Raw genomic sequence first — 25608 nt, forward strand, 5'->3', positions numbered from 1 at the left:
TCTGGCTTAGGTCCAGCTAATTGAGTTACTTTACTCTGTCCCACAGTATATCCTGCCTCACAGAACTCCAGAGATAAAACTTAAGGGACACTGAATTAGGTGGGTCCTGTCCTCAGCCAGCCCAGGAAAGGGAGAGACTCCTTAGGGTCAAAGAGGCCTGTACTTCCTCTTCTTCATCAACAGATGGCGCTACAGGGCCTGCTGCCTGGGATAGACGGCAGTAGCTTGGGGAGCCCTGGAACCTCAGGCAGCTGACAAAAGAAACAGGCAGACACAAATAAGTAACATAAAATAGAAACTAACTTTATTTCTCTGGAAGAAGCAGATATTCATAGCTGGGGCAGCAACTTTGGCGACAGACTGGTGGGAAAACACGGAACAGCAGAGGGGAAGAGCTGGGTCAAAGAGGAAGCACTGGTGTCCCTCCAGGGCAGCTGCCCCCTTGGTCTCCTTCCAATCCTGGGCCCTGGGGCCCTGGTCCCTGCCAGGGAATGAACTGGCACCCCAGCTCTGCTACCTGAGCCACCTCAAGCTATTTTCAGGCACAAGATCCTAAGACCGGCCAAGTCCCATAATACGTGCATGGTGAGGCCACATTCTGTTCGACAGGGCTCCCTGGAAAGGGCCTAGCCCTGTGAAGGGCCCCCACCCACTCCCTGGTCCACCTCTCTGTATGGCCAACACATCCTCCTGGCCCAAGGTCAAGTCTGGCTTTCCCGCCGGCAAGGCCTGGCCACACCCTTTAGCCACAGGCTCCACCAGGGACTAAAGCCCAGAGGCAGGTCAGCTGCAGGGCCTGCTGAGGCCGACCCCAGCCTGCCTTCAAGAGGCTCCCTCCTGCACCTTGGCTGGGGCACCACGGGCTCTAGAGCTGCAGGGGCAGCACTGGGGGAGCGAGGGACAGGCAGGGCGGGGGTCCCAGCTCCCTGCTGCCGTGGCCTCACTCTGCCACTGGGGGTCGTGGGTGCAGCAGGTCCTCCAGGCCTGGCAGGGAGTCTCCCCGGCCCCCTCAAGACGGACAAGCTTAAGTGATTCCTTCAGGGCAGATCCTCTGGCTCTTCAGGCATCTCAGCGCCTAAAGGATGGGAAACAATCAGAAAGCCTTCCATCAGAAGGGGTCAGTGCAAGAGGATGGAAGGTCCAGGGTGAGCAGGTACGAGAAGGCCTCTTGGTGCTGGCCAAAGGAGTTGAAAATGGGTGGTTCTAGGCAATAACATTGGAATTTATCATTCTGTATGCCTTCTTTAATAAGCTAACTGTGTATCAATAACTGATGCAAATGAGTAAGAATAACCACAAGGTAACGGTTAACATTCAGTGATGGACAGCGTCCTGTATGACAGAGGCATCCCTCATTAATTCTTCTAAAAATTTCTATAAGGTTGGAACTAACACTGATACACATGTTACAGATGAGTACCCTGAGAGATCAGGAAAGGAGCATAAGTTGACACCATATGTGAACAGGGCGCTGGGCTCCAATCAGGCTGTCCTGCCAGGGGACTCTTGACACCCCACACCCCGCCAGCACTTCCTCCCAGGGTAGAAGTTCACTTTTGACTCAATAAAACTTTCATTGGTATTTACACTCTACATCAAGTTTGCTATTAATATACATCTATATATTAATGTCAGATTACATATACATTTTTTATAGGAAAAGTAATGGATTTTTTTTATTAGACATTCCTTTAAAAAGGCATTAAAACTTTAGGTGTTATTTTAAACACAAATAGGAAATGAGGAGGTAAGAAGTATTTGTTTAAATTATTGGATCCTAAACTGCTGCTCGCTAGAGCCTGATTAGGAAGCAAGCCCCCTACAACCAGAGTGGCTCCGATTCCTCTCACTCATTAGTTCATCTGAACACAGAAGCTATGAAGTCAAGACAAATGTGCTTAAGAGAAACTGTTTTCCTCGAGAACTGCCTGTCTTGTGGGACTGGGACCCCCTCCCTTCTCCTGGCCTGGGGCCCTGTGTCTGGCCGTGCAATGTTGGCTACTCCCAGGGTGGCTGCTCTAGGAAGCCCGGGGACAGGAAGATGGCAGATGCAGGGTTTGCTCACTTGTGGTGGGCAGGGCCACAGGAGCCCAGCAGGTGGCAGCCGGCCTGTTCCAGGTTCCAGTCGAACATCTCCAACACGTTGTGGCACTCGCCTCGTGGCCGCAGACCCAGACCAAAGAGCTGCTCCACCTGGGGAGCAGAGGGTGCTGCCATGGGACACACTGGGGCGGAGAGGCGCTGGACCAGGGCAGGGCGCTGGACCAGGGCGGGGCAGAGGAAGGGGGTGGGGGTAGGGAGGGAGAGAGTGGGAGGAGAGCCGCAGAACAGTCCTCAGGGTCCCTGAAAGCCAGAGTGGGCAGGAGGTGATGGTACCTTCAGATACTGGGCAGCCCTCTGCACGCTCCAGCTGTGGCTCTGCAGGGCCGCCTGGCACTCCTCTGTGGTCACCCCATGCACCATGGCCTGCAGCTGGGCACACCACCCCCACCCGTCAGCACCACTCGGGCCCCTTCCTCTGGGTCCCTTGGGCCCCCACCCCTTCTCACCCTGCAGCCAGGCCCACTACTCACCATCTGGATCTTGTCTGCAGGCCGCCCAGCCTCTGGCCCGTCCCCGGGGTAGCCCCTCTGTGGCAGCCGAGCAGTGGCCCTCAGGGTGGATGGCCGGGCCCCTGGGTTGCTGTTGTTGCTGGAGAAGTTGGCCTTGGGGTCTGGGGCAGCCTGGGGCATTGGTCGAACAGTGGCAGTGGGGGCGGCTGGGGCTGGGGTGCTGGGAGGGGGCAGCAGCAGGGGCACAGGCAGGGGGTCTGGATCTTTGGGGCTCTGGGCCTCATGCAGGAAGCGCTGGTAGCGCTCCAGGTAGGGCGGCCGCTCGGGCAGCAGGTAGTAGTGGGTGCTGCTGACCTTCTTCCCATCTCGGACGATGGGCAAGATGCAGGGGCCGGCCCGTGGGCCAGGCGCCTGGATCACCTGGGGTGTGGCATACTTGGGGTCTGAGGCAAAGCTCTGGGTGGTGGGCATGGTCTTCCCAGGTGAGCTGGAGAGCCGGGGTGGCAGTGGGGAGCTGCCAGGTGGCACCAGGGGGCTGGGAGTCCTGGAGCCTTGTGGAGACAGGGGCTCCCGGGGAGGCACCCGGGGAGGGGAGGCAGGTCCGGGCCACCGGCCCATCTCCTCCTCGCCTAGGGGGGCTGGAGACAGCTCGCCACGCGAGCGCATGGGCCTCGGGGGGATAGGCACCCGGGGGGGCACCTGGGGCTTGTCGTCACCCCCGGGGCTGGGCGAGGGGACCAGAGAGCCAGCCGGGACCTGCAGCTGCCGCATGCATTCCTGCTGCAGCGCCTGGAAGATCTCTGCAGTTTGGGCTGAGTTGGGTGGCTTGCCCCCACCCTGGGGTGGGAGGAACAGGTTGTCCTCCAGCGGGGGGAGGAGCCTCGCCGGCTCAGGCACAAAGGCGTAGTTGGTCTCGCCCTGGCTGGGCTCAGCAGAGACCCCGGCGCCCACTAGGGTGTTGTTGATGGAGCAGACCTCGAAGTCATCCTCATCCTGGGCCACGTCGTCGTAGGCGGGAGGCGGGGGCAGCGGGCGTGCATCCCAGTCCACCACAGGCGTGGGATGCAGGGGCCGGGGCAGGGCCCGTGTAGGGCTCTGCGGCGGGGTCTTGTCCAGCAAGGAACAGGCGTCCATGGCCAGCTGCGCCAGTGATGGGGCACAGGGCTGTGGGGCTGGCACAACAGGCTCCTCGCCGAAGTCGATGAGCGTGACCTCGCCGCCACTGCGGCCAGCCTTGGTGCCTGGCACCCGGGCTGAGGGCTTCGCGAGCCACAGCCCACGGGGCAGTCCTGGCTTTCGCAGGCCCAGCCTCTTGAAGTCGCTGGACAGGGGGTCCTGGTCCTCACTCACGGGGTCGTAGGTTGGTTCTGTGATGGAAGGGAGAACCCCAACAGGGAGGCAGCGTCAGGCAGGTGGATGGGGAAGACAATCAAGTATCTCTACCAGCTCCCAATTCCCCGGAAGGGCAGCCCTCAGGCACCAGAATTCTCCGTGCACACAGACCCTTTCCAAACAGGAGGGGAGAACCTGCTCTGGGGGCTGGCAGCCCAGGTCAGTGAGCCCCTGCCTCCACTGCAGCTAGAACAAGCAATACCCCACATCTGCCCGCTTCTGATACCCTCCCCTTTGACGCAAGACCCCAAATCCCTGTGGGCCCTGGTTAGCAATCCCTACCCCGTTACAGCACACCATTAGTGCAGGCAGGGGCTATGGGCCATCTCCCACCGTCAAGGGCGACAAGAGTCATCCTTAGAGAGGACAGGGCTCCCAACAAATTGGCACGAGGGCCCAGACACAGCTTCTGTAGGTCCCGCAGGAAGTGAGGCAGGGCTGCACAACGGTGGGCAGAGGCAGGGGTGGGCACCAGGATCACACTCTTATTCCAGAAGCCCGGGCTTTTGGGGAGTGGGGGGAGAGGCAGGCATGCTGGGCCAGGTCAGTCGCAGAAGCTCACAGCACACGCCCACCTCCCCTCCCACCCAGCCAGCCGGCCAGGGCTCTGTACCTTCCAGAAGAAGAGGAGTGAAAGGAGAGAGGGGGCGGGGGCGGGGGCCAAGGCACCGGGAGCAGCCCCACTTACTCTGAGTGAAGATGGCAGGCTGAGGAGGGCGAGGTGGAGGCTCCCCTGCAAGAAAGGCCATGCGGAGAGTAGAGGGACAGAGCAGGAGAGGAGGACAGGGGCGGGGAGACAGAGCCAGAGGGGAGGGCAGAATGCGGGGAGAGAGAGAGAGAAAGTGAATGGGGGAGTGAACACACACACCCAGCGGTGATGGGAAGCAATGGGGCGGCGGGACGGGAAAACTGTGTTCCGGCCCCACAGGCCCAGGATCCGGGAGATGGATGAGGCTCCCGGCCAAGGTGGAGCCAGGGGGGTGGCTTTGGCTCAGGAGAGGAGAGCAGGATTAGGGGGCAGTGAGGAGAGCCAGGATCTGAGCATGGTGGGGGGGAGGAGGGGGAGGAGGAAAGCGGAGAGGGCAGGCCAGCGCTGGCCAGACTGACGATGCCCACCTCGGCGGATACCACTGCCTCTCACTGCCCGCCCCACGCCCCGCCAGAGCCAGGGACACAGCTGTCCCCTGCAGCCCTGACCCAACTGGCTCAGGGTGGCCCGAGGAGGCAGCGCCTCTTGCTCGGTAGCTGATGAGCTAGGGGACTACGGGTGTGGGGGCCCTTACTTTTCACCCTGCCCAGATGCTGGGTGGGTCTGGATGCGCTCAGTTCCACGCTCAGCAGGTCAGGAGGGTCCATAGGGTTTCCCAGATACAGTCTGTGGGGAGAAAAGTGGGTCAGAGATGGGGGCAGGTAGGGTGGTGGCAGAGAGGGCACCCTGGGGAGTTGCTGGGCCTGTGCCCTGGCCTCAGGCAGAGGACAGAAGAGTCCTGTCCAAGCCCCTGGCAGAAGTGGGTCTGGAGCACAGGACTTCTGCCTCCCAGGAGCTCCCTTCCAAAGATCCAGCAGTGACCAGGGGAGGGTGCCGTGGAGAGGGGTCAGAGGAAGAACTCCTGAGCGTAGGCTGAAAAGCCTAGGATTGTATGGGCTCCAAGTACTCCCTAAAAGGGTAGAGCTGGCCCTCTGCAACACCCGCGGCACCCCCACCCCCGCTCAGCAGCCACCTGCTGCCACTCTCTTCTCCGCTGCCAGGCCACACTGCCACGGCCGCCTCCTGCAGGGGGTCTGCAACCCAAGCTCTCTCAGGCCCTCCCAGGCTCTTGCGAGGCGAGAGCCCTGGCACCCTCCCAGGGCTCAGCATCCTGGTGTGCAGAGCAGGGGGTGAAGGGCAGGTTGAACCTCACCCCTTGGGACGAGGCCTGTCAGAAGGTGGAGGAGAAAGCACTGCTCGGAAGCCCAGTGGGGCTGGCACAGAGGCTTGGTGGCCCAGTAGGAGGAGCTCCAGGTGGCTCCCTGGGGCGGGGCCCTCAGGAAGTGACTAATCTTCCTGTGTGTCTTCCCCAGAAGCCCCTAGATGACCTCATCCTTTCGCTTAAAGGAAGCTGAACCCCCTCCCAGGTACAGAGTAACCAGGGCGAGGCAGGGTGAGGAGGGGCAGAGGGCTTCGAGCTGCTGCCTAAATTCCCTTGGAGTGTCCCTGCAGGGAGTTTTTCTGCACCTTGCCTCTCAGGCCTGAGCCAGCAGCTCCCATCTCCAGGACATGGGTGCTTCCAGCAGGAGAAAGGAAACTGCCACCAAGTACTGGGGATCAGGAGATGCTTCCTACCAACTGCTTCTAAAGGCTACTTCCAAGACCATTTTCCTAAGGTCGGTTTGCAGAGGCAACTTAAGAGGTGCAGGCCCTAGAGGCCCTTCCACCAAAGGAAGACTTGGTCCAACCTCTGAAGCTGCAACCTCAGTCCTGCCTGCAAGGAAAGGCCTAGGACAGGAGACCCTTGGCCCAGGGCTGCAATGGAGACGCTGGAGGCCTGGAGAGCCTGCGTGCCCAGGGAAGGGCTGCTGGCCCTGGAGCCCCCACGTGGAGCCCCACCAGTACTCACTCATCGATCTTGTCAGGGAAGCCCCAGCAGTGGCGGGGGTCGCTGTCGCCATGCCCCGTGTGGATGAAGCTGTTCTGCAGCGGCTGGCTGATGTCCTGGGCCGAAAGGCCAGCCACGGAGGTCACCACGTTGCGAGGGAAGGGCCCTACGCACAGCGTCCGCGTGTTCTGCCCACGCCACCAGTAATTCTCAGCCCTGCCCAACAGAGGTGACGTGGTGAACACCAGGATGTGGTGGAAGGCCCCAAGGACGGGACCCTTTTCATACCAAGCTCTCTGCACCATGGTATCTGACCATCTCAGCGGAAAGGAGTACCAGGGCAAGGGCCCCAGGATCAGAGCAGCCCGCCAGCAGCACCCCAGGATCTGCCACTCACCCAGCACAGGGCCTGGCATTAGCACAGAGCCTTACCCTAAGCGACTCAGATGGGTCAGACAGCTTTTCCTCCAGTTTAGAAATAAGGAAACACATTCAAACAAGTGACACAACTTGCCTACAGTTACCAAACAGAGTGCAGCAGATCCAGGATTCAAACCCAGTTGTCAGTCTGTGAAGCCAGCACTCTTCTCACCATACCACCTCACCTCCCTTCTCCCCTGGCAAGGCCTAAGCCCATGTCCGCCCCTGGCCACCCAATTTCACGCTTCAACCTGGTTCCAAGAGCTCTAAGCTGCAGGGGCCCAAAGGAGCACCACGGCCTTAGTGTTGGGCTTGGGGCCAAGCCCTCCAACCATATCCCTCCTGCAGGCAGGTAGTCCTTCAAAAGTTTGAAAGTACCTGGGGCAACCCAAGGTTTATGTATTTCCAGTGCCTTCCACCACTTCCTGCCAAGACTGTGGGACCCCCGCTCTCAGCCCCACCTCTTGCCTTAAACAAGAGGTCTAGGAGGGACCCCAGCCTCTCAGTGTGGCTGGACTGTGGGACCACCAGCCCCTCACTCTGACCTCAGACAGACTCTGTTGGCACAGCCTAGGTCCAGGCCTGGGGTCGGGGGTGGGAGCCGGGCCAGGTGGGCAGGAAAGAACAAAGCGCCCTCTTGGATCCTTCGAAAGCCAAAGAGTCAATAGCCCTGAGGCTCTTGCACCTGCCGCTGAGATCGCTCACACTGGGGAGAGGCCCAGATTTCGGGCAATGGCAGAGGTGATGAGGGCCTCCTGCAGCTGTGGGGGGGGTCCGTGTGGCACCGAGCTGTGTCCCTTCACTGTCAGCGCCCCACCCATACATCACCTGTCCATACCAGGGGCGCAGAGCAAGCTTTCCTCCAATCTGCAGCCCGATCGGGGGGCTGGGGGAGGTGGAGGCAGGAAGGAGGCAGTGAGGCCCATTGAGCACATCGATCTAGGGGGAGCCAGGAGGTGCAAGGGGAGGGCTGAGGGCCCAGTCTCCTTGCCAGCAAGGCTGCTTGCCCAGCCACCACAGACACAGCAACCCTGTGATTACCGCCCTGCCTCTCGGGGGTGAGGGCAGGAAGGGAAGGAAGAAGAGAGGACAACACCCGGGAAGGGACAGAGCCCATCCAAAAATAGCTGGGCCATTCCAAGGAGAGGAGCACTTCCCCTCCCCACCCCACCTCCAGGCTGGCTGAGGCCAAAGAGGCAGAGGGGGGAGGGCCTGGCACCCGGCCCCCGATGCTGCCCTCCCCCCAATACCCACAGGCCCCCAGGTCTCACGGGCCCCTCCACGGGACGTCTCAGACACCAAACCCAGCAGCTGGATGCTGGATTCTGCCCTGCACGCCTCTCCAGAGATGCTCACTAACTGAGTTGGAGAAGCAGTGCAGAGTGGAACAGACTCATATGCAAGGCCAGGCTTACACGGGAATCACGACCACTCGGGTGGGCAGGTGGGCACTCCCTCCACTCCTTTCCTTTTGCTAACACAGCCCCTCACATGGATGCCTCCTCTGGACCCACTTCTGAGAGGGGAGAGCAGAACTGGGCCTACCTTCCTTGTTACCTGTATGGCCAAGGCGAGAGCCAGGCCTAGAAGGAAGGGATCCTTTGTCACTGCTGGGAGTCCTGATACCAAGTCTCAAAAAAAGGCTTTGCTACAGGGTGGGGGCTGAGGAGAGTGCAGAGTAGGTATAGGAAACATACTTGGGAACCACATCCTAAGCACGGGAGCAGCATCCTCCCAGGGAGAGTCAAATATAACTCCCGAGGTGGCCAATGCTACGTCCCACTGTCCCCAGTCCCCTCCCCTGCCCTCCAAGGCTCAGTGGGATGGAGACACCATCAGCCCAGGAGAACCAGGTCAGCCTTTCCCACCCAGACTGCTCTGGCCACACCTCCCTTCAGCCCAGAGTCTCCATGGCAACGGGAGGGCACAGTCCCTGAAGCAGACCAGCATCTCCAGCAGGATGGCCTCAGAGCATCCTGGGACAGGCTAGATGTGAAACAGCAGCCAGGAACTGGGACTTGGGTTAGGAACCACTGAAGGCTGCCCCAGTCCTACTGGGGACCAGTCCCTGGAAACCTCAGTCCCAGCCTAGGTAGCCTAGAAATGGCTGGCAAACGTGGCCTAAACAGTGCTCAAAACACCACCTGAGCGCTTCTCTCCGGGTGATCCTGGCAGCCCCTGGCCTTGAGGGACAACACAGCCTTTGCTTCCTCCTCCCTCGCCTACCAGAGGAAGCAGAGGCCCCAGGCACCAGCCAGGCCAAGGACCAGCACAATGGATTTCAAAACCTCTGTTCCCCCATACCTCTGTTCCCCTTCTCTGGCTGGTGGAGACAGAACATCAGAGTTCTGTCAGCCATCCTAGCCTCCAAAAGACCCACTGGAGAAGAGCGGTCTTCATCCGTCCCTCTAGGTCTAGACAGAGCCTCGTGAGGTGGCCTCACAGAACATCTGGTGTCCTTCTCTGTCCACTGACTGATACCTCGAGAAGCATTGAGTCTAAAGAACTGGTCAGAGTCAGGGGCAAGGGTGCTCCCAGACTGTGGCTAGGAGATAGTATTGCCAAGAAGGAATCCAAGTCTAACAGAAAAGCACAGATGTGAGAGAACTGAGAACCAGGCTGCTGGAGGAGGAGAACATGGAACAGACTGAGACACACACACACACAAACCCAGACCCAAGGGACACTCACAGACAGACAGCCCATCCACCCGGACACAGAGAGAGAGAGCCAGGCAAACACACGCACTCGGGACCCGAGGACCCAAAGGGACACCCACAGACAGACAGCCTGTCCACCTGGAGACAGAGTGAGACAGAGCCAGGCAAACACACGCACCCGGGACCCGAGGACCCAAAGGGACACCCACAGACAGACAGCCCGTCCAAGCAGAGACAGAGCCAGGCAAACACAGGTACTCGGGACCCGAGGACCCAAGGGGACACTCACAGACAGAGAGCCCACCCAACCAGAGACGCGGAGACAGAGCCAGGCAAACACACACACTCGGGACCCGAGGACCCAAGGGGACACCCACAGACAGACAGCCCGTCCACCAAGAAACAGAACCAGGCAAACACACGCACTCGGGACCCGACGACCCAAAGGGACGCCCACAAACAGACAGCCCATCCACCCGGACACAGAGAGACAGAGCCAGGTAAACACACGCAGTCAGGACCAAGGAAACGAGGCGGCAGCTCAAGCCCTGGTACCGCGGACACAGGGCCCACTCCCCAAGCCTCACCGGCTCAACTCCCACCTCCTGCCCTCAACTCCCACCTCCTGAGCGGCTCCAGGGTGGTCAAAGAGCCCAAGGAGGCCACACCGACAGGCAGCAGCAGAGCCAGCAGCCGGGACAGGACGGAAGGGTGGGGTGGGGCGGGGCGGGGGTGGGGCCCGCCCACTGGGGCCTCCGAAGAGGAGCGGCTCCCCGGAGCCTCCTGTCCCCCACCTCGCTCCAGGGGTGACCCTGGGTGCCAGCTCCAGAGACACATGCCCCAGTACACACCAAGTCCCTGAGTTACCTCCTGGGGAACGCTGGGCCCTGGTACATGGGCCCTCACTGAGAGCAAGGGCCTTGGGGAAGTAAAGGCCTGGGGTCCACAGGGCAGAGGAGGGTGCAGGCCCAGGGTTCTGGCATCTGGAGGAGGGAACGGCTGCAGGCTCAGACTCCGGCCCAAGGTCCTGCCTGCGCCTCCAGGAGGGCCCTCACCCTCATCTTCCTATTTCCAGAGCCCAGACTGCCAAGCCGGAATGCTGACCTGGAGGGAAGATGCTGGGGGCCACAGGGGTACAGGTCACGCTCCTCCACAGACAGCCTGGGCTATGCGGCCTGTGTCATCAGTCTGACTCAGACCTAGAAGCACTCCCTTCTCAACAAACACCCATGAGGAACAAAGTTTCTCCAAAGGCCCCAAACCCCAAACGTGAAGTCCAGGTCTAGAAAGTGCTCCGTGGGAAGCCCCTGCCCCCATCCCTGCCCAGCTCTGAGTCAGAGGAGCTGGGGCGTGGGGTGTGGGGTCCAAGGGATTTCCTCGCCTGCTCCTCCACACTCAGCCCCCACCCCAAAGGCACCTCTAGCCGGCCCCACCTCAGTCAGTTCCTCAGACATCCCAGGGATCAGATAACAGAGGGTGGGGTGAGCGGTGGGTGGGGCCTCCTCCAAGGCAGGCCCACTTGAACTTCAGGGTAGGGGGGTTGGGGGGCCTGCAAGTAGAAGATGTGACTCAGGGGATGCCGCCTGCGGGCGGACACGTGCTGCCAGGGGTGAGGGGGAGGGAGGAAAGAGACCCTGCGAGGACAGCTGGGGACAAAAGGCCCAGCAGAGGATGAGAGGAGCCCTCAGAGGGAGCTATGGGCTCAGCGGAGGGCAGAGGCTGCCAGGAAGAGGTGGGGCTGCTCTGGACTACTGCAGGGTGCCCAGGTGAGAGTCCAGAGTCCTTATCCTGGCAGGAGGGGAAGAGGAGGGTGGGAGAGGGTAAAAAGGAGCCCCCGAGTCCCCAGTTGGGCCCTATGCCCTGATGCTCCTTCCTACCCACAGTGGCAGCATGGCCCTGACTCACAGAGCCACAGCTGAAGCCCAGTGGGCAAAGGGTGAAGGAGGCTCCAGGTAGGGAAAGCCCTTTGTATGCCTCGGCACCTGCATACTTCACTCCTCACACTCAGGAGGGGACCCAAGCCTGCCCTCCATCTCGCTGCAGGAGCCGGGGTGTTGCCACAAGAGCCTGAGGGGTAGAGGGGCTCTAGGGGCCCCGGATGCCTCCTGCCTGAGTCCTTTAAGGCAGTGGGATGCAGACCCCACGCTCCCTACCTCCCCTCGATGACGGTGATGACGTCATTCATCTGGATGTGCAGCTTGTCAGGTTCTTCGAAGTCCTGAAGGGCCCGCATGTCGGTGGGCTGAGCCTGGGGGAGACACAGGTCACTGCCCGCCCCTGGCTGACCTCTGCTTACATACCCCCACCCTCGTGGGCACACTTGCCTCACCTCCAGCAGAAAGTCCCGCAGAGCCACAAAGGTGGGTCTGTCCTCGGGCTTGTGAGCCCAGCACTGGACCATGACATTGTAGATGTCCTGGGGGCAGTCCTCGGGCCGGGGCAGACGCTCCCCCTCCTTGTCAATCTTATGCAGGATCTGGGGGTTGCAGGGCAGTTTAAGGACAAGCAGAACACCCGGCTCTTCACCCCCATCTTCTCTGTCCCCCAGTCATGGAACCACTAGAACCATAGTCTGCCATGCCTGTACCGCGAAGAAGACCTGTGCCTGATCCCCAGGCCTCAGACCCTGACTCCCAGGTCTGTGGGCTCCAAAGAGAGGGCCGTGGCAGAGGAGGGTGGCGAGCAAGCCAGGCTGGTCCGCTCCTCACCACTGGGGCCATGCTCCCCACTCAGCTCTCTGAGGGGTTCGGGCAGACACAGGGCATTGGACACAGTGATTCCAACAGGTGAGAGCCAGTTCCAACTGGGCCAGGCAGAGAGCCAGGGATCAAATCAACCCCCGGCCACCCAGTGGGGAGCACCACCCCAGCCCCCTCACCTGACTGCCATTGAGGCCAATCCAGGGCTCCTGGCCGTAGGTGAACATCTCCCACAGCGTGACCCCAAACATCCAGGTGTCACTGGCGTGGGAGAAGGTACGTGTCTTCAGGCTCTCTGGGGCACACCTGGCAGAGACAGGGGTCAAGCAGACGGTCTCTCAGAGAACCCTTGCCCCTGCAGCAGCCCCAGTGGACCCCAAATGCTCCTGTACAAGCATGCTGTTGCCCTGAGGGCCCAGGCACACAGCAGGCACTGGGGGCAGAGTGTGCACAGGGCAGGCCTTCTAGACTACGGGGTGCATAGTCGTGGGCCCAACTGTCTCTGCCCAGGTCTTTCGTCCACACGCAGCCTGGAGCAGGAAGAGGGGGGCATTCCCACAGGGAAGCAGGGCAAGGAGGAGGGTCAGAGGCTCCAGAAGGGGCAAAAGGGGGGCGGGGATAAGATCCCAGGCTGTTTTCTAATTGTGGTGGGAGGATGACAATTTCCAGATTTGGGGCAGGATCCTAGGATTCAGGCCATTTCAGCAGGAAGGTGTGGGTGGGAAATCTGGACAGGGTCTGAAGAAGAACCAAAAAGGGTGGGAAGAGGCACAGTGGTGTCCCCAGATGTCCCCACACGCCCTCCGGGGCGAGGAAGAAACAGGCCACTGCAGTTGAGCCAGCAAAGGGTAAGCACTCCAGAGTGTACCCGAAGTAAGGAGTGCCCTCGGGGGAGAATCAGAGATGTCTTGTGGGACTGGAGAGCTGGCCCAGCCATTCAACGGGGCGCGGGTGGGGAGGGTGGGGGGGTGGGGATGGGAGGGAGGGACCCAGGTAAATGATGATCTCTAAGACCCACATTCCTCATCTATGAAATGGTAATAACAATAGTCTGCTCACTTCATAGGGTTGTTTTAAGAGGGCTGCATAAAAAAGTGACCTTATAATTTACCAGGGTGCCTGACTATGAAAGGAGGTGCTATTAATTACTCAAGGACACTAGGCAGGATCCAGGATGTGTGATCATCCTCAATACAAGGTCAGTAATTAATTAGGGTGACCATTTATCCTGGATTAGAGGGGTTTTCTGGCAAGCAGAACTGGACCGACTCCTCCCACCCCAAAGCAAGGAGACCCCGCTCCTCCGGGCACCTCTGATATCAGAGGCCCATGATGGTCTCAGCACAGGGTAAGCTCAAGAAGGGGCCAGGGCAGGGCCAGATACCAGCCCAGTGTGCAGGTGACCATTTCTCATCAGTCTACAAGGCCCTGCCTGGAACACACCAGCCAGTCTCTGCCTGGCTGACTTCTCATATTTCAGGAGCTAAAAACTGGGTCTTCCCAAAAGCCTTCCCGCATCCCCACAGCACTTAGCCCTGTGTGTTCCAGCACCTGCTACAGGGGCCCTCAAGCATTTATGGATGGACAAGTGAACGGATGGGCACACGAGAAGGGAAGCCAGGCCCAGAAGACATAATGCCTAGTGGAGGTACAGAAGGCCCTGGAAGCTCCGAGGCCTTGGTGTATAGGGACTAGGGCATGGCGGGGTCCAGGACCTGGGAGCCAGCAGCGCCTGCCCCTCACCAGGCAAAGGGCACCTTGCGATGTTCCTGCATGACGTAGTGGTCGTCATTCTGGGGCAGTGCTCGCATCAGCCCGAAGTCCCCAATCTTGACCAGGTCGCGGGTGGCCAACAGCAGATTTCGGGCGGCCAGGTCCCGGTGAATGAAGCGCTTGGCCTCCAGGTAGCCCATGCCCTCAGCCACCTGCACAGCGTAGCGGCTCAGGGTACCCAGCAGGAAGTGGCCCTGGTGCTTGCGTAGCCGGTCCAACAATGATCCCAGAGGTGCCAGCTCTGTCACCTGAGGCCACGGGGGAGGAGGGAAGGAGGCATAAGCATGGCCGAGCCCTGCCCTTCCCCTGAAGGCCTGCCACTGCCATGCTCCTTCCTCACCTGTCCTCCAGGGACCTCGCCCTCCAGGGAACATGGGAAAATGAGGCTCAGAGAAGCCACCCAAAGGGGCTCAGGTTAGCAATGCCAAAAGCTAAACTCTGGGGCCAGGCCCACCCATAGGCACAACTCTTCGCCAGAGGACACAAGCAGAACCCGGAGAGGGAAGAGAGGTCTGGCTGTGCAGTCAGCAGGGCAGGCCTGGGAACCCCTCTGCCTCATGGGGGGACCAAAGCAGGGCCTTTGTCGGGAAGGAGTGACCGCAGCACTAGCAGGAGGGGAGGGGGGCTGGGGGCCCAAGACCACAGGCCCCTCCCTGTCCCCAGCCCCCTTCTGCCCACGGTATGCACCATCTTCATCGGCGGTGTGAGCACCACCCCGTAGAGGCGAATGAGGTTTCGGTGGTCAAGCGAGTGCATGGCGTTGACCTCCCGGATGAAGTCGTCCATGGCCTCCGGCTGGCTCAGCACATCAGGCTTCAGGCACTTCACAGCCACGCTCACCTAGCCAGAACAGGGGATTGCAGGGAGTCAGGACAGACCCCAGTCCCAACCCACTGGGCCAGCTTGCTCCTCCTCCGCCTCAGGTCTGCCCACCTGGGTGAGCCCATCCCAGGTGCCTGTGGCCTGGCAGGGGGAGGGCAGCTGGCTGACGTCCAAAGGCCACGAGCTGGGCCTCCCCTTCGTGAGGGAATGCCCAGGTTAAGTAGCAACCGTAAGGAAAGAGATGACTGGTATGATGATAGGATATTAATATTGTAAAGAAAAATGTTTTAAAATGCTTTAAATATAATGCCATAAAACTAAGCTATGGTGACAGGAGTCAGACTAGTGGCTTTTCTCTTGAAGGAAGAGCACGCCCAGCGGAAGAGGCGTGCAGGAGCCTCCTGGGGCGAGAGAGACGTCCCATACCATGACCTGGGCAGTAATCACGCGGGCCCACGTGTACGTGAAAATTCACTGAGCTGTACGCTCAAAAACTGCGTGCTTTATTGCACACGTACTATCTATCCCTCTGGGGAAATTTTTAAAGATACAATACTAAGACAAACGGGCAAGAGTTAAAAAGCTGTGTTTGAAATTTGTATCTTGAAGAAATTCAACAGAATGCCTGAGGGGGAAAACAGGTGGAAACACTAACTCGGCTTCCTCTGAGTGGTGGGAAACAGATATTTTTTAATTTTAATTTTTAAAAGACTTTCCAAACTTTTATGATAAGTAAAACAGTTTTATAACTGAAAAAGAAACCCATGTGTTGAGTAAACCCTGAGCATGGACTCCAGGGCGAGCCACTCTGGACCTGTGCCCAGCCCCCTTCACATCCGAGTGGAGAGGACCGATCCACCTTGGAGGGCAGAGCAGGGCCTCTACCCCTCCGCCATACCCCTGAGGACCCAGGGAACTCACCGTCTTCCCCGAGGGGGCGTCCCACTCGCCCCTGCGCACCACGCCAAAGGAGCCATCTCCCAGCTTCTCGAAGAGATGCAGGTCCTTCTCCCCAATGAGGCAGGTGAGACTTTGCAGGGACCCCTCCCCAGCAGAGGCCCCCGGGGTGGGCGAGGTCTTCCGGAAGGTGCTCTGAGAGTGATGAGGGGGGAACTCAGCCTCCAGCCGCTTTCCACTGAACACCTGTTTGAAGGCAGTCAGGGGCCAGATGGAGGCCTGAGGTCCCAGGGCCAGTCATTCCATCCTGCCCCACTTGGTCCTCAGTGAGGCCTCCACACAGGTACTGGCTTTGCCAAACTTCCAGGAGGCAGCCTGGCTGGAGGCCCATGTCCCCTCCTGACCACACCACCAAATGGGAGCCCATGGCCTCAGTGTGGCCTCAGGATATGTGCCAGAAATGGACTACAGGAGTGTAGCCCGCGGCTGCTGTGGCTCCACACCCAGCTGTGGGGTCAGAGACAGCCCAAAGCCACTCAGGCAGCCCCCTCTACCCCACCTGTCCCTCTCTGCACCCCTGCCCAGCACAGACTCCAGCCCCTCACCCAAGCAGATGGGCTTTAGCCTCAGGGGCCCTTACAAACACCTCCCGTCCATTTTTAGCCCTGGCCCCTTCTCTGGGTTGCCCATTTGGCGCTGTCTGTCTCCACCCTCCCCAGGGAGTCGGCTGCCCTTCATCCTGCCAGGAGAGAGGATAATTTGAGCCTGGGGTTGGACCGTGAGAGAGAGAGAGAGAGAGAGAGAGAGAGAGAGAGAGAGAGAGAGAGAGAGAGAGAGAGAGAGAGAGAGTGTGTGTGTGTGTGTGTGTGTGTGTGTGTGTAATGGGGTGGGGGGGGAGTGGGGAGAAGGGGTGAAGATGAAGCAAGGCCTTGCTAGGGAAGGGCCTGGGAAGACAGCTGGGCTTCTGGAGAGAGGCCCAGAGCTGAGAGCTCAGAAAGAAGGAAAGTTGGAGGGACTCTGTAGCCTGAGCTTGGGAGGGAAGGGGCCAAAGGTCAGGGAACAGGAGGGAAGCCCTGAGGGTCAGAGCAGCTCTGTCAGTTTGACATGGCCACTCTACCAGGGCATGCAAAGCCCTTGAGGTGGCACACTCTGCTCAGCTGGGCACCTGCCCCCAAGGCTGGCAGAGTCTTGTGTACAGGGTGAAGGGGTCTCCAATCTGAGGGCCTCTTCTGACCACTGCTCCATCTCTCCTCCCAGCAACTGGAATCTCTTCCATTTGCAAGCCATGTTCAGCTGACAAGGCCCTTCACAGCTTTCTTCTCAAGGGATCCTCCCCAAGGCTCTGAGGTGAGCTGGGCAGTGTGGCTGGCACTGTTTTACTGACCACGTCTCAAATCTGGAGAGGTCAACTGACCGGCCCAGGGACCTCCAGTGAGTCGGAGGTAGATCCAAGACCCCTGAGACCTGCACACCACACAACTCTTCTCTCCTGCCTTCACCGCCCCAACACACTTATCCTTCCTGAAAACCTGGGCAAGGGACCAGGATAGTGTCCCCAGAAAAGGCCACAGGATCCCAAGAGACAGCCCCTTTGCCAGATCACAGCCAGGAAATCTCTGCTGCCCAATCCCAGGTCCAGCTGTTTGGTACTGCCCACCCCCCACCCAACCCTGAGGCCAGAAGTGGGGTGGGAAGGCCGGGCTGGTTCATTTCCTCTCGCATTGTCTTCCAGACAATGGGCAAAGTTCCACTGAGTCAGACCTGGGACTCACCACTCCACAGACCCAAATTAGAGCAAGGGGGGTGGGGGAGGCCTTGGGGAAGGAAGCTGTCGGGGAGGCCAGTAGACCAGAGAAACCCTCCACAGACTAGGAAGGTGGGGGAGGAGGGAAGCAAAGCCATCCTGGGTCCAGACAGTCCCACCGCCCCATACTGGACACTGGCCCCAACACAGCACAAGGGCTCAAGTTACAGAGCACTTGTCAACAAGCGCCTGTTCCATGCCCGGCACCACGGCCCAGCAGGAGGACGTGGAGCCAAGGCTGCACACAGGCCACTCAGCACCGTCTCCAGCGGAGACAGACACTTAGCCAGGCAGCTCTGCAAGTACCCTGCCTGATAAGACCCCGGAGGGGGAGGTCTGTACAAAGTGTGAGATTATACCACAGGGACGGGGGAAGGCTCCCAGGTGACGTCAGAGGCGCCCCGATGAACTCCCCCTCCCGCCTCCTTCCCTGTCCACCCACCTTGCTCATCCAGGACTTGCGTTTGCACATGGCCTTCCTCCTCTTCACGGCCTCCCACAGACGTCGCTGGCCTGCGGGGCAAGGGGGAAGGGGAACCCATGCTGTTAAGGTGCTCATATCCCTACAGAGGCTGCTTCCTCAGTCCTCCTGGGGGGAGGACACTGCGCAGTACAGCGACGCCAAGGGAACAAGCCATCCCCACCAACCAGGGGCCAGCCACCATTAACCAGATGGGCGCTGCATCCCACTTCCAGGCAGTTCTTGTCCAAGTGGATGGAGGTGTTTAACCACCAAAATTCAACAGTAGTACTCTTATGTCAACTCTCTAAACTGAACAGTAGTACTCTTATGTCAACTCTCAAGCAAAAATAGTTAAGTCAAGGTAATGGACAGAATTTCTTCAATTTTGAGTTTTTCTCCCATAAAACTGTATTATGTTACTGGCATTAACTGTCAGTTCTCTAGGCTACAAGCAGCGTAAATCAGTATTTAAATTCTCACATTATCACTTATTTAGCTATTTTAGGCTGAATGCACTAAAAAGTTGCTAATGAAACAAAAAACACCATGACTTCCAGAAGCTACAGTCAGTACTTTTAGGCTAAACACATGGGGCGGGTTGGGGAAGTTAGCCTATAGAACAGATCTTTGTAGGAGAGACGAGAGAAAGGGAAAGATCAGGAGAAAGGCAGCAATCCATCTGAGGGTTTTTATCTTTCCTTCTCCATCAACCTCCAGACACTAGCCCTCCCGGTGTTAAGCACAGACTCAATTCTACATTTACAAATGAGGAGGAGACGGAAGAAATACAGCCTAGATATGTCTGCACAAACAAAACTCAGTGTGTGTTAATCCTGAGTAGCTGGAAATTTAAGTCAGACTCCTCCAACTGCAATTCACCTTCACCACTGCACATTCTTCGTGCACAGCGTCTACTGATACCCCTCGGCCCCACCTGGGGAGGTAGGGGGGCGGATCTTGGACAGGCAGTGAGAGCTCTCAGCTCTGCCGCTCCACGGAACAAAGCAGGGAGGCCTCTTCCACGAGGCTGGCAGTTCTAAGGACAAACAAGGTAACTAACTGGTCCATGGGGTGACGATGGGCGAGGCTAACACCCCCCACCTACCGGGCCGGCCCATGCCAATCTTTTCCAGGTCCTCGTTCTTGACATACTCAAAGTGGGACAGGCGGGTGACGTTGAGGTCGTCGCGGAGCCGCAGGAAATACTGCTGGAGCTGCACCTCGGACAGCAGCTCTAGCAGCCAGCCCGTGCCCTCCTCCGGCTGCATGCTGCTGCTCCCCAGCCTCTGTGGGAACAGAAGAGCTGCTTAGGGACTGCAGAAGGAAGGGAGGTAACATGGGGCCCTGCTCCTGCCCTGAGCTTACCCACATCCTACTGTGTGCTGCAGGCAAGGACTCAAACCCCCTTCCTGCTCCCCAGAACAGCTGTACGTCATAAGAGCCTACAGCCATGCCCTGCTTCCTATGGCAACAGGGGTAGAACTGGGGTGCCTGGGACATGGCCCGGGCCCTGAAGTCAGGGTCTTACTCCCCACATCTGTCACCTGTGGTCGAGTGACCTGAGATCAAATTCTGTCCTCTGGTTCCCCACTGGCTCAACTCTCCTGGCATCACAAACTCTGTAAGAATCTGATGAGAATATTGATTGTGTCTCCAGGAAAATACACACATTCTTATTCATAATGTTCTACTTAAAAAAGTTTGGGGGGGGGTGCGGTGTAGTGTCTCTTGAGACCCATCCATGAGCTCTGCAGATCTGAGGGACCCCACAGGGACTAGATGAGCTCTAGCATGTTCCTCCCAATGCCTGACACTGTAGGAGCCTCTCCTCTGGTCCAAAAAACACTCCCCAGGCACCACACAGAACCACAGGAGGTCGGAGGGAAAGAGGGGTGGAGGCCAGGGCGGGCTCGCAGCTGCAGCCCAGGGAGGCAGTGTGGCTCAGCTGCAGTCAACAGTTGTCACAACAGGCTGTGGCCCAGTGGTGTCAAAGCTTTTCAATTTTTAAAAGAAATACTGGAAATCAGAATCTACGTGTGAAATCTCACCATTAGAAAAAGTTTGAGGGACTTTGCCTGTGGTCCAGTGGTAAAGAATCCACCTTCCAAGGCAGGGGTCTCGGGGTCAAACCCTGATCAGGGAACTAAGATCCCACATGCCGTGGGGCAGCTAAGCCATAACTAGAGAGAAGCCTGTGCAGGGCAACAAAAATCCCACGTGCAGCAACTAAGACTCGACATAGCCAAGTAAATATCTTTTAAAATTTTTTGAAAAGGTAATAAAGGTACATGTGAAATACCAAAAGGCACACAGAAGCCATAAAAAAGTCTCATCCCCACCTGTTGCACGGCCACCTCACCCCCTTCCCCAAAGTCAGCTGCGTTAATGACTTTTACCCATTCTTCCAGACTTGGTTTCCCCCCACACACATACTCGCCCATTACCCACACCATTCTGTTCCTTGTTTACACTTGACATTAGATCTTTCTCCTGACTTCTGAACTATGTCAACTAATTCAAGTTTGAAATATACACACGCAAGCACGTGTGTACACTGTGCTGGCCAAACAAAACTACGTGCAGGTCACAGTCAGGCACAGGGCCACCAGGGAGTGGGCTCTGGCCTACACTCCTTGGGGCCCAGAGAATGAGGCCAGTGGCACCCACAAAGCTAGGCAGCTTGACTCATCACACATCAAACCCATCCTGGTCTGAGTAAGACCCTCTCAGAGCTGAGGGCTTGGCCCACCCCTGACCTGCGTTCAATCCCCGCTGAAGAAGACAGGCACCAGGGCAAAGGCCAGCTGCTCCGAGAACCCCTCCTCCCCACTGGGAGGCAGGCTTGTGCCCCCAACTCTCCTCCCAGGTCGCTCTGGGAGAGCAGGCGCTCACAGCCCGGGCCCAGGGCAAGCCTCCTGCCCCCACAATTCCCAGCGGAGCTGCCAGCCCAGTGCCAGGAGCTCAGACTTTCCCAGGCAGCCCTGGGCAGTACAAAGAGCCACGGACAGAAACGAGACGCCCTCAGTTCAAACCCTGGCTCCTCCACCAAGGCGGCGGCCCAGAAGGGGGTTTCCAAGCTGTAAGCCCTAACTGTTCACCCACATGGTTCTCAGGAGGGCTGGGTAGCCCCCTTAGAGAATATGTCTGGCTGTCAATATGTTGGGGACCGCTCGTGGCAGTGAATGGGTAGCTGGGATTCTCATACAGCCCCAAATCCCATACAACTTAATTTATGCAGGTGAAAAACTTAAAATCATCTGAACAGAGAATCAAATTCCATTTTACACACGAACAAGAAAATATTTTTGCAATTTTAATATAGACTGAATTTTCCTAGAATGGAACTGCTGTTTAAACTGAGGAGAAACTGGCCTTTTGCTTTGTTTGGAGCTGAGAAGTTGTCCACCATTTAGAAAGAGGTCACTGCAGACAGCCCATCCTTACTATTTCAAATGTCTCCTCTCAGTCAGCACGTGCCTGACAACATCTTTGCCTCCATGCTGGCTCTTCCTGAGGTCTTAGCATCTGACTGCTTCATAACTGTCCCATTGCACTCACATAGTAGAATATATGAGATGTTACAACTGATTTCCTTTCAGTTTTCCTTTATATTACAGGAGGCATTATGTTGACTGACTACACACATAGGCACGTGCTCCTACACACAGAATAAACAGGTTGTATTTCTATTAATTTTATTTAAGAAAAATAAAAATAACTAACACTTCAACTACAGTTAACCAGATGCTGGGCACAGTTCTAAGCACTTAGCTGATTAACTCACTTATCCTCAACAAAGCCATCCATTACAAACAAGGGGGTATGGACTTAAAGAGAACAGGGCACCACTTCTTTCCAGAAGAAAACGCCAAAGGACCCTTGTGAAAATCACTAACCCAGGCAGTGTCTCTCTGTGGAGTGACCAGAGGAGGCCAGCTTGCGCCTCCATCACCACTACCCGGTCCCTGGAGCAGAGTGATCCCACCCCCTGCATGGCTCAGCCTAAGATGAGGCTGGCCACCAGAGCAGGTGGTCTGAAGACCCCCATCACGTCCTCCCCAGTCCCCAAGTCCCAGTGCTCCAGGCCCTGCAACCCTACGCTCCTGGGGGCAGGAGGCAGCCACTCCTGAGAACAGCTCAAAGAACTGCCCTGTGTGGTCAGGGCTGGGGGAGACCCAGGGGCCCCTCCCCTGAAGAAGTCTCTGAGAAAGCACAGTCTGGCCTGTTCCTTTTTCCTGAAACACCAGCTAACAAATCTCCCTGCTCCCCAACCCTGAGAACAGGGCTGCTCTGCGTGGGGGGGCCTGTGTGGGAAGATGGAAGAGAACACTGGGATCCCGGGGAAAAGAAGAACGCAGCCAGGGTCCCAGCCCTGGCTCTACCCCCCCAGCCCAGGGTGACCCTGGACAAGTCCTCCCCGACACCCCACCACCAGCCCGTGTCTTTGCTTCCCCCAGCACAGCCCAGTCTACACACCGGTGTCTGACACGTGTAGCTCTCGTGGATGGCACACACGCTTCCCACACAACACTTTTCTGACACACTCGTCACCAAGAACGCAGCCGCCGGAGCAGAGAAGCCCTGAGCCCCTGTCGAGCCCGCCCCATGCTGCTCGCCGGCCCGCAGTGCAGGGCTGGCTCTGACGAGCTGATGCAGTCCCGGCTGTCCACTCCCGCCCCCAGCCCCCCACTCACTGTGTACAGTCTCCGCCGGAGTCTGGCTAGAAGAGGGAATGAGAGCTCGAGGCCCGGGAACCGACGAGCTGCTGGCATCTCCACGGAGGCGGACCCACCCTGACCAGGTCACCGGGGCTCTGGCCCGAGAAGTGGGGGGAATGGGGAGCAGTGGTCTCAGCTCCTGAACTGCAGGTACTGCCCAGAAGGGAAGTTAGCCAGAGGTCTGCCCCAGAGGCCCCCCAGAGCCAACACCAGGAGCGGTGAATACAGCAGAAAAATAGGGTGGTCCCCTTTGCTCTACTCTACAGCTGCTTCCACAGCTGGACAGCCTGGCAAGAGCGAGTTAGTTCTTCTCTGGGGTGGCTGTAGCCTGGGTCCTCTGTCCTGTCTCTCTGTCTTCTCTCCAGTGCAGTGGTCACAGCTCAGCCCTACTCCCGGGCTCCCCCACCCAACTGCCCGCCCTCCCTCCGCCTCCCTCCCTCCCCAGCTGAGCAGCTCTGACACTGGCTGAAAAAGGACCTTTCTGAATCACTGCCAAGAAGGCGGCGGGAATGGGGGGACTCTTCCTCCCAGCCGCCCGCGCTGCCCCCCCCACCTCCACATACACAAGGCCCCCTGTCTCTGGCTTCCACCCCAGCCCCCATAGTCACAGACAACTCCTGGGATTTTAGGGTGGGGGACATGTCAATCATGCAGCAATATACAAAGAGGCCCCCATATGTGCTTGTGTGGGGGCTCTGAGGGCTAGTGAGGGGGCCTGGACACCAGAAAGTCAATCCTGGACCTTGCATGCAGATCCTTCAGAGACCCTCCCCCATCTCCCAGCCCCAGCCTTGGCTGGGCGTCTCCTGGCTCAGGCCCTAATGTGGCCCTGTTACCCTGGTGCCCGACGGAAATAGGAGTCTGGCAGCCTGCCAGAGTGGGGCAGTCCAGCCAAGGGTGGGTAGGGGTGGGGGGGACAGTGAGGAATCTCCACCCCCTCCCCTGGGGTTCCCTTGTCTGCTATGCACATCACCCAGGATGCCGCCTCCCCAGACCAGCTGGCCAAGATCCAAAGCCCCCTCAAAAAAAACAAATACGCCCCTAAAACCTGTGATGGCTCACCCCAAAACTATAGGACTCCAGGCTATAAGATGTCTCCTGAACAGCACCTACATACAGAGACACAGCCCCAGCTAGAGGGAACTGCGTCACTCCATCAACCCCCCTGGGCCCCCCACGTTCCTAGAGCTGACAATTGATCTCTCTGGCCCTCCTCAAGGATGCCAGCTGCTCTTACACCCCCCTCACTACAGCCCCCAGACACACCTGACAGCTGCAGGAAGTTCTCTCAGGCTCCCTCAGCCCCCACCCTCAGCCGTGCCCGGGGAGCCCCTGTTTCTTGCACACTGCTCTCTTGTCCCTCTCCAGCTGGCCACCAGTTCTGGGAGCCTGAGCTGGCTGGTGGAATAGGCAGCTGGAGTGAGAGTTTTGGGGAGTCAGCATCCCAGGCTCTTTCTAGGGCCTCTCTCTCAGTGCTTGACCTTCCTGGCAAGGAGGTGCTTGAAGGCACAGACATTTCCTGATCGGACCCAAGGCAGGGGGAGGGGGAATGGGACACCCCCAGCAATCAGTCCCTCTTTCCCATCCCCCTCTCATCCCCCACTACCCAACACTTATGATGCCAGCCAGGTGCAGCCTCTCCTGGGTCCCAGTGAATCACCAGTTATAGAATGGAATCACAGCTAATGGACAAGAGGAGGTCAGGTCGCGGTCACACTAGAGCTAATTTTCCCCTAAACTCTGGCACACAATGCCCACAGCACAGAGAAACCTATTACCTTCCTCCCACCATGCACCACTCTGAAGGAGACCCAGGCACCTGACTTACAGGGGACAATTTAAGCAGGATCACTCCCTCTGTCGAAAGTTGGGGGAACTACTGGATTGGAAGGGCCGAATTAAAAATTACAACCGCCCAGAAAGATGTGTCCCAAACTCACTGGAACCCCAGACCTGATTCTCCCCTTGCAAGTCAGGTAAGAACAAGCCTCAACAACTTGCTCAGCAATCCAGCTGTAGCAGGCTGTGAAGAAAAGCAAAGCGTGGTCAGGGGTCAGAGCTCAGACCAGCTCTGGACCCCTTTCTCCCAGCCTTGGAAAACAGCACCCTTCTTCCCCAGCTTTGTCCTGTCAGTGACTGCCCTCTATTGGCCAAGAGAGAAAGTGCTTGATCTCCAAGGGTAAGGGAGGCAGACCCATAAACACCCTGATCATATTTTCCAAAGCAAACAGGGACATTTGGCTTAATATGCAGATTCATAAAGCCAGTAAGAGGGAATGTCCAGGCACATGGACTCTGTGTCCGGGTAAGACTAAATCCATATCCTGGCAGCACTTCCAGTGCTCCCATGCAGCACTAAGGCAAGCCCAAAGGACAGCTTAATTGGGTCCTAAGGACGCAAGAGACACTGAAGCAGATGTCAGCAACAGGAATTCACCACTACTGACTTTCCCATCCTAACCCACACACAAACACACCACCCTTCTTCACCCGGCCTGCTAGCCCCCAGGATCTGTCCTGGGGCCCAGAAGCAAAGACACCCCTCACTCCTCACAGGCTGCCCTTAGCTCACCAGCAGGAGACGGGGTCCCGGCTATCTGGCTGCCCCTTTACCTGCGGTTCCTCCTCGGCCCCAGTCAGGCGCTGATATGCAGATCTCTCCCCCATGAAATCCAAACTCCCGGCTTTCGGGCCAGAGAGGGGAGCAGAGCCCTCCCGCAGCCCCCCACCGCTCCAGCGCACCGGCAGCGTCACTGCCCTGCGTCCTGAGGGGCCGGGCCTCCGACATCCTTCAGAAGGAGGGCAGGGGCCGTTATAGCGCCTCAGCCAGGG

General features: G+C 58.2%; 1 protein-coding gene across 18 annotated transcripts in view; it reads right to left on the reverse strand.

Moving 5' to 3' along the window:
• Positions 1 to 282: 282 nt before the first annotated feature.
• Positions 283 to 25608, reverse strand: part of TNK2 (tyrosine kinase non receptor 2) — a 40247-nt gene continuing 14921 nt past the window's right edge. The window contains exons 1-16 of one of the 18 annotated variants that reach the window (XM_069579373.1): positions 22753 to 23147; positions 19164 to 19344; positions 18038 to 18108; positions 15816 to 15986; positions 14760 to 14912; positions 14043 to 14320; positions 12479 to 12605; positions 11930 to 12076; positions 11754 to 11848; positions 6542 to 6736; positions 5228 to 5319; positions 4558 to 4677; positions 2574 to 3919; positions 2377 to 2472; positions 2066 to 2193; positions 283 to 1075 (exon numbers count right to left, since the gene is read on the reverse strand). In XM_069579373.1, coding sequence (XP_069435474.1) covers positions 1069 to 1075; positions 2066 to 2193; positions 2377 to 2472; positions 2574 to 3919; positions 4558 to 4677; positions 5228 to 5319; positions 6542 to 6736; positions 11754 to 11848; positions 11930 to 12076; positions 12479 to 12605; positions 14043 to 14320; positions 14760 to 14912; positions 15816 to 15986; positions 18038 to 18108; positions 19164 to 19344; positions 22753 to 22830 — 3285 coding nt within the window. In that variant the 5' untranslated portion in view covers positions 22831 to 23147 and the 3' untranslated portion in view covers positions 283 to 1068. Of the gene's footprint in view, positions 1076 to 2061; positions 2344 to 2376; positions 2473 to 2573; positions 3920 to 4557; positions 4678 to 5227; positions 5320 to 6541; positions 6737 to 11753; positions 11849 to 11929; positions 12077 to 12478; positions 12606 to 14042; positions 14321 to 14759; positions 14913 to 15815; positions 16038 to 18037; positions 18109 to 19163; positions 19345 to 22752; positions 23181 to 25608 lie in introns of those variants that run through there. The other 17 variants (XM_069579378.1, XM_069579365.1, XR_011254828.1 and 14 more) reach the window with 17 other exon arrangements.

The sequence above is a fragment of the Ovis canadensis genome, chromosome 1, assembly GCF_042477335.2.
Source record: "Ovis canadensis isolate MfBH-ARS-UI-01 breed Bighorn chromosome 1, ARS-UI_OviCan_v2, whole genome shotgun sequence".
Lineage (NCBI taxonomy): Eukaryota > Metazoa > Chordata > Mammalia > Artiodactyla > Bovidae > Ovis > Ovis canadensis.